The 8774-nt window shown below is 37.8% G+C and overlaps 1 protein-coding gene across 2 annotated transcripts in view; it reads right to left on the bottom strand.

Moving 5' to 3' along the window:
• Nucleotides 1–1331: 1331 nt before the first annotated feature.
• Nucleotides 1332–8774, bottom strand: part of LOC124413492 (tyrosine-protein phosphatase non-receptor type 9) — a 57003-nt gene continuing 49560 nt past the window's right edge. For both annotated transcript variants that reach the window (XM_046894110.1, XM_046894109.1), the window contains exons 5-10: nt 6858–7121; nt 6140–6534; nt 4538–4777; nt 3562–3712; nt 2751–2958; nt 1332–2668 (exon numbers count right to left, since the gene is read on the bottom strand). In XM_046894110.1, the coding sequence (XP_046750066.1) occupies nt 2439–2668; nt 2751–2958; nt 3562–3712; nt 4538–4777; nt 6140–6534; nt 6858–7121 (1488 nt within the window). In that variant the 3' untranslated portion in view covers nt 1332–2438. The remainder of the gene's footprint in view (nt 2669–2750; nt 2959–3561; nt 3713–4537; nt 4778–6139; nt 6535–6857; nt 7122–8774) is intronic.

The following is an 8774-nucleotide window of genomic DNA, read 5'->3' as shown; positions in this document are numbered from 1 at the left end:
TGAAGGCATAATATGTACAGTTCGATCAAGATTATAGAGACGTACAATTCACCAGAGGCCAACTCGTAATTCATGATTTACATATGTTGCGAGCGGTTATGAATCCTCTAAATTTTACTGACGCAATCACGATTCGTGTGTCAGATTTGCTTCAGACATGAAGGATGGTGTATTCAAGATTTCGTTCATGGGTACATCTCGACATCATTTATTTATTTTACCTCAATATGTGTGGGTATATGTGCTGTTTTTTTTTCTTTTGTTTCTGTTTTAAATAGTCGTTATACTTGCTTAAAGCCTATTTTCTTTTTTAAATTTAACACTAAGCTGGGGGCAAATATTTTTCTGACTTCCGGTTAACGATTAACAATGCCAAATGCAATATCACTATAATGTACTTGAGAATAACGGGAAATCATATGTTGATGCACCCAGCTCTATAACTAACATTACAGCAGTTAAAAGTTATAAATGGAAATAGAAAGATATCAATTTATCAAATTCTATTCGGGAGACTTTATACTACCACTCGTTATTTATCGCTATCGAGAATTTTCCATACAATTTTGAAACTCGTCCAGGAATGAATATCGAGTTGCAGCAAAAACCTCACTAAATACACGCTTATACGCATTCATTCAATAATATTAATAATAATCATAATAATAATCAATTATTAACCGTAGTTCTTTTTCAGCACACACGGAATACTGGTATACATATTTAATAACGGTCGGTAGAGTCAACCTTATTGTAAAACAAAATTGGGTTAGACGAGAGATACAAATATACATATGTGTATATATCACTTAGCAAAGAAATTATTATTTCGTTAGACTCGTATCAATATTTGTAATAAATAGTTTTTTTTTCAACAAAATTATTAACATTAATTTAATAATAATATGCCCATATTTGGTACCTGAGGGTACTTAAAGATTCTTATGAATTTACTTTATTATTAATCGGGCGAACACAATAAAATTTTTGTCGAAAACGTTTCACTTCTCAAAGATTTTTCATACACTGATTCAAAAATCAATTACATACGCATATAGTAACATCTTCACGACCAGAAGGATTCGGACACGTCATGACTTATTCGATCGTTTTTCAAAATTTTAATAGATTTAACTTGCTCATCCTAACACCGGGTGATGTGAATCAATAAATTACTTGGCATTTTCAGATGGAAATATTATTTTTGCATCTTAGGTAATCTTGTTACTGCGTAAGAAGATGCGCCATGGGTTAGCAATAAAGTTTGAATTTAGAATAGGTACAACAGAAATAAGCTCAAACCCAGTCCTGAACTTAAAATACGTTTTTAAAAGTGACTTCTTAGAATGAAAACGAGGCATGTGCGTTGTAGATGGTAGATAAGAACGTAAGATTTTTTCGTAATCTCCGTGTACCACGAAAACTAACGGAAGAAAAACCTTTTTACAAGTTTATAGGTAGCACTTAAAGTGTGAAGGTGTCAATCGTACTGGTACGTACGAATCTTTCAATTGACACAACATAAATTCATTTTTCATATTTTAAGTTTAGAATAATAGATATAAATATTATACATTGCCATCAAAGTTATATTAACTCAGATTTTCTATTCTCGCAATGTTAATGATTATATACTTTTTCTCCTATCTTTTATTCAATTTTTTCTCTTAGTTTTATTTATTTAAAAATGTTCTCCACTCAGTCCAATTGATTGTTCTACTAAATCCCCATTATACTCCATCAGTCGCAATACTCTATAACCTAAAAATATATCCGAAATTCGGCATCAATTCGATTACGCTTATCGTTCAAGATTAAAGTTCTAATTTTTTCAATGATTTTCCAATCAATAAATGAACTTTAATTAATTCTATTCACAATATCAAGTTCGAGCTCTATTATCATCAATAACAGAGTTTAAACTGTCGATTGGACAAATCACTGTAAATTACGGATTATTTTCATCTCAATATGAATACGGAAACAGATGATTTCTATTTATCGAAAGTTGGGTCGACCGTATCGCAAAAAATATATATGCTGGTTATTTTTGAGTACTGGAAGTAATGGGTGATGGAAATATTGACGAAAAAGAGAAAAAAAAAAAAAAAAAAAAAAAAAACTAAGAGAGGGACAGAGCGAGAAAGACACCTCAGATACCCGTTGACCCGCAAAAAAATTGTTCGCCATTTAAAATGTTCTAAATTGACGTAAAAAAATCTCACTTCGTGATGGCATCTAGAAGAATTGTTGAAAAATGTACACTTTTATACTGGATAATCAGGAACAGCACTTTTCACTCAGATCTCAGTAATGCGTTACCTAAATATACGTTTTCCTCCGGAATTTTTTGTTAGACCCTGTGAGTCGAGGAACAGGACGAAAGGGTTTGGTTACAGGTTGGGCCTTACATAATAATACAATTAAATAGCTATAGATTAGTCAGAATCCTCTTCAACGGTTGACGGCAGCATTGCCAGGTGCTGTGGACTCAGCATACCGCGAGATAGCGCGTATTCCGCGAGTGCTCTATGGCAAAATACGTACTGGTCAGGCATTTGGATGCTGTACGCTCTTTGGGCTCGGATTCTTTCAACCGTCCCCCGGACGTCGACTGTCCCCGTGTCTTCGAGACGCGATATACAAATGTCCAGGGTGCAAAAGGTACCTGAAATAATTTATATTGGTATTAATTCACTAATTTCCAGTGGAACGGTAGACAGAAAGTACCAAATCATTTGAAAATTTACCCGTCCTCCCAATGCCGGCACTGCAATGCACTACTATCGGGGGTCCTCGAGGATGGCCTGCCCAAGTGTCACCTCGACTAGCAAGAAGTTTGCTCTGTTGTTGTCTGACTAATGATAAAAACTGTAGCAAGGCTTTCGCCGATTGTGGTACACCGTAATCTGGCCAGGCTGTGTAAAGCATATGACAAACTTCCCTGGTTTCGTCCGTCTGAAAGAATTTTGGAAAATTTTGTATAATTTTTTCTCAAAGGACAGCTTAGGGATATAAATAAAAGGCTGAGGGAAACGGTATCATCTATATCTAATTGTTAGTTTAGATATACGCAGAGATTTCCACGGAAATTTAAGTCAATAAAACTGCTTTGAGGATGAAAAAGATTTCATTGTAAAAATTTTTTTAATCAACATTCCGCTTTTAATACGGTAAAGGCTCTTTTTTGACGCTTCATATTCAGAACAACGTAATTTTGCTGAAATAAATACCGAACGCGACCGAATCTGTATGTTCTTCGATTTGTCGAAGTAAACTGATATTGATTCTTTCACTGGCAATTGAATCCCTTTTCCGAAACATCGCAATGTACCGTATTAAGAGTCTCTAGTGTCCCGTAAGCTCCTTAAGCGGGAGACACGATATTACTTTGACAATTGTCCGAGACAGAAAGAAAAGTAAATTGAGGAAACACTCATTTCTTTCGTAAAAATCTTTTCACTAAATAATTTTGTACCGAATTTCCGCGTAGCAAAAATTTACAGCAACGATTTGAGTTTGCAGATTACATATAAACGTGTTGCGAGGTATATTCGTTACCTTGTCATTGGTGAGGAGGAGCATGGATATCGTGTAGTCAGGATTCGTTTCAACTTCGAGAGTAGTGACTGTGTATCCTCCAGCCGAAACTTCGTCCCCAGGTTTGGGCCCCCAGTATTGGGCACATTTTGTACGCCCCCGTTCGACGACTCTGTTGATGTAAAAAAGAATTGAAAAATTAACACGTGCGAAAATTGTCATGTAACTTGATTTAGCCACAAGAAAACGTGGGCGGGGGTTATTCTCGTGCCATGTTTTGCAAAAGTTAATTTGGCGACTTCGTCGAAACTAAACACAAACACACTCACACACACGCACAGCCGTTACTTATTTACGTTTGTTCTAAAAATAAGTATGGATTGACGCAGTACCGTCTTGGCTGATCGATTTTCGTACAGGTGGGGTAAAGGAAATTTTCTCCGAAACCAAATGGATATCATTTTACGAAGCTATGCGAAAAATAGCGCTGCATGCGAGACTCGTGTGGGCAGACGGATTGTAAAAATATGTCACGCTACGTTGAACTACTCATTTCTCAGCCGAGAAAATGCAAAGCAAACTGCAAGCGATTTGTACAAACATACAAAGGTGATTAATATCTACAAGCTTGCTGCAAGCATTCGCATGAAATGTTACGGCTGTACTCAGTAAAATTGCACCAAAAGAACGAGATAACGAAGCGTGCGGTATAAAATTTTGGAAAGAGTCCAAAACATCGGTAGCGTTCTACGTTAAACGTGTATATATATATATATATATATATATATATATATATATATATATACATGTGTAAGCGAAATTTATTACGGCACATATCGTCGATTCAAACACACTCGCAAACAACAAAATGGAAACTCGGTAAAAAGATCAAATTTTTTCGCTTGCGTAACAACGGATCAGTGATTTTCTGTCAACCTTTTACAATAATGTGCTCGTGACGTTTTCTGTAAAATTTCGTCAAAACAAATTCACCCACCTCGTAGTCATAACGACGACAAGGCTTTGCTGCTCCCAAACCATCCTCCAAAAATCGCCACATGTCTTTGGCAATGGACCCTGGGTGCTTATGAAAGCATTTTTCTGTTTGTAACCGTCGACAAAATTCGCGTTTATGTAATCCGAAGACGGATCATTTTCCACTTCCGATAGACTCACTCTGCTGTGATCGTAGCACAAGACATCGGTGTACCTGTTCTTCGGCTGATTCGTTCTGAGTCTGAAAAGTAGAAAATTCACATATAAGTTAACAGCCAAGTATTTTTAGACGCAAATCATTCACAAGAAACGATTCGTCACGAAGAACTCTAGGAAAGATATCCAAGCTTTTCACGTCGTGAAACGAGGATTGGTATTTTTTATTTTATTATTTTTCCTTCTTTTCATCTTTACTTATGTTGCGGTTTCTGCGGTTCTCGGATCCCGCGAAAAAAATTTCGTCAAACTTTCGACAGTTCATTCCATAAGATTCATAAACCTATGTTCTCCGTTTGGCGTTGTCGTTTCCTGTTATTTATTTCCAAGACCACGAGAAGTTTGAACAAGATACTTTTATTTCACATACGTATATGTAATAATTGCCTGCACGGAGAGAATAAAGGAGCAGACTTTAGTCAAATCTGCATAAAAAGAGAGACACAACAGCTTTTTTGTCGGTAAAATACACTCCGTAAAATGCAGAATTTACGCTAGAATTGGTAAAAATCACTGTGTATAGAGTAAAGTTTGCTACATTTATAGTCAAAACTACAATTGACATACGTATTTTTTTTTCAAAAACATCAGATAAATAAACACATCAAAAATCAATGATTGGTTTTTGACAAAACAAGTGAGTTGCAATTGAATAGCATTATAATGCAATACCTTAGCTAATGAGTCGATCGATCATTTTAAATCACAATATTTCTGAGAAAACTACGATAATATGAAAATATTAGTTAATTCGATTAAATATCGCAGACAAAATAGTGTTAAATTACCAAAGAATACGTTGAGAAAATTAATCTTGGCGTCACTCGTCTAAGAAGTGGACATAGATATAGCCTAACTCTGGATAGCTGAATCAAGTCGTGCAGCATTAACGCAGGCATATAATAATCACGTATCACGATAACAAGAGATGAACATCCGCTCGTAAATTGTTTACCGAGGATTGATTTCGAGAAGAACTCGATGACGCGCCGAGGATTCGTAACCCAAGTTGACGCAATATCCTCCGAGATAACGTGAAGAATTCCAGCCGGTGTTTTGTACACTCGACTGCGATAATTCTAGCAATAAGACGGCTAATATTTTCGACGAATTGGTTACGTTGGCAATGGAGAATCGGCTCAATCTTGGTAAACATAACAGACAAACCATAACCGTCAAATTTTATATTTTTGTGTCAAGTTAGACGGTCATGAGTTATGTTACGTTCACAAAGATTAAGTCTGTTTCGCGGATAGGCCGTGCGGTGGCGCTGCGGTCTGATTCAGCGCTGCCAACGTAACCGACTCTTCGCAAAAACTAGCCGTTACGGAATCACTGCGACCAAGTGTACAAGAAGGCACCGGTTGATACTAGGCGTAGTACTAACTTTGCATGGTTGAAGGAGCCATCAGGCGGTCTCTGTCTGATCTCCATGTACTCGGAAACGAGTCCGACCCTCCCCCTGGTGTGCACAGCCTCGATAAGTTGCTCCATCGAGACGGCCTGGAGTGCAAGGTCGCCGTGAAGACTATCGTCGTCGCTGAAACCGGAACTGGCCGAAGACGGAGGTTGGACCGGCGAGGGTGCCTCGTCGCTTCCGGGCCAATGATCGCCGTTCGTGTGCTCGGTTTCGATTTCGCTGTTGTTCGCGACGCCATTTTTCGCCTTTAGTTTCTCGTTAAGGGGACTGGTTGGACTGCCGATCGGTCCGCCGTTCGAGTTCTGCTGCTGATTCTGGATCTTCAGCGTTGGGGGTAACGGGGCGACCACGCCGGGGGCAACCTGACGAAGAAAATGATTAAAAACACGTGTTAAGGAGTTACAGATGTAATAAGTATTATTCGAGTAGATGGCTGAAAGAGTGCAGGATGAATTTCGCGACGTCTAAATCTCGACAATGGATTACTCAAATGGATTGTGATTAGTTTAAGAACCAAACAATTAGGCATATGCATGCGAAATGGTTGACGTTATTGTCAACAAAACAAAAGAAAAAAATATGCGAACGATTGCTCGTCGAGATATAAATTTGCAAAGTTCACCCACTTCTTCGACCCTCTTTACAGTCTTTACAAGGTATATACGCGAATTGTGCGGATTATCACCTCGCAGAGTTCACCCCCGCCCCGGTTAGTCATTGACTTAAGGCAGTGAAGTAGCCAGGCGTCATGCTGAACCTCCAAGGTGCCGCCCAGACGGCGGGAAAGAGATTCCCTGGGTATGTGAAGCGTCAGCTGCGGTATCGACACCGTGAAAACACGATCCCGGAGTTTTTCCCTGACGAAGAGTCGGAGGATTTTGAACGGCGCCTTGAACCACAGCGGCGCTGTTACTATCAGTACCTTCTTCAGCTTAGCCGGATATCCTCCCTGAAAGCAGAATAACCACATATATTCAAATTCTATAAGGCGAGTTTCTCGCAGACCGGAAATGCATGATCGATAAACTCTCTCGACGCGGATTTGACGCGTTGTTGCATATTGTTTTACATGTCATTTGTAAAACTCTCTGTCGAATACCTTAGATATTGGAAATAATATGGACGATCGATTCGGATATTCGTAATATTTGTCAGGAAGTTCGATACTTTTTCACGACACAGACATGAAAGCGATACGGTGGCGGTAGGGCTTCACTGTTCCTCACTTAAATTCGATCGAGGAAAAGTTTAGCTCAGCATTTTGAAGAGCGATTAGTTCTGCCAGTTTCGGAGAAACACTAGAACCGCAACTGCTGCTGGAGGCTAATTACAGCACGGATGGTTAGGGAGGAAACTTGACCTTTCGCTTCCCTTCAACCGCGTACTCTCAGTGACCCTGAATAAGAGGGCGTTAGATGAAGAGCTGCTCGTGCGCCGCTCTACAGAGGACAGCTCTTTTCTTTCAGTTCACAATTCTTTTGTTAAACTCTTTTTCGTTTCACAAACTTTTCCGTATTTCTACTATATTCACTTTTTGATTTGATTAAATATGAAAAAAATAATATTTCACACTTTTAGTGAGAAATTTGATTTTTTTTTTAAATTATATTCTTTCGAAAGATTGATTGCGTGGCAAGAATATGATCATTATTTTTGTCCGTTTATTATATATTTACGAAAGGATATTATAATCGAGGAAAACAAAGAGTCTGACAGTATACCTTGTGACAAAGAAGGATATCTAATAGCAAAATTGTTATTTGTTAACGGTAATGTAATTATCGTCATTTACCGTCAATCAGTAAAGCGAAGCAAAGTCCAGAAACCGGCAAAAACCTTCAAAGTCATGCTTGCAGATTTAACTTCGTTTCCCTCAAAAACGAAGTTTTTCTTTTAGAGAAAATAATTACAACGTGATTGAATCTGTATTCACACAATTTATCGTGATTAACTAACACCGGAAATTTTGACAGCTTTTAGACTATTTAATGTTTTCCAAATAATTTTTTCAAAAGAAAAGCGATTACGATAGTTTCACGTGTGTATTTTTCATTTCACATAAATGTAAACAATAATCAGGTTGATCCGGCGAATTTATATCCACCGAGGCAAAAGAGGTAAACGGAAATTGGACCATCGATTTTGTCGATGCGGTGAAGTATCGTTCGCAACAATATGTATTCAAAAGCTCTCGGAGGGTGGGATTGGAGTGAGCTTGATTCACGCTTCGTTTGATTAACGAGATCGATCGGAAGGTTTGTTTACCGATAGATTTTTTCTTTGTTTCAAACTCTCTACTTGTTCGTTGAAAAAAAAGGAAAAATAATTTACGATAGGTACAAAATATCAACAGGAAAAATATATTCGGCCGATTCATTCAAGTGTATTCAAACATCGGTAAGTTGGATAAGAAGTAAGATCGCTATCGCCTTAAATTAATGTTGAATGTAACATGATAAGCTGAGGGAACGAGATGACGAGAGAAACGAAAGAAGATAATTAGAAGTAAAAACAAAATGAATGGAAAAATGAAATTTGAACCAGCCAGCCCAAACCCTTGTTATCTTCTAGAATTTCGTTTCATTTGATAAACAGAAGCCCG

This window comes from Diprion similis, chromosome 12, assembly GCF_021155765.1.
Source record: "Diprion similis isolate iyDipSimi1 chromosome 12, iyDipSimi1.1, whole genome shotgun sequence".
In the NCBI taxonomy this organism is placed as follows: Eukaryota; Metazoa; Arthropoda; class Insecta; order Hymenoptera; family Diprionidae; genus Diprion; species Diprion similis.
Note: the sequence above shows the minus strand (reverse complement) of the source record. Positions and strands in the feature narration are given on the sequence as shown.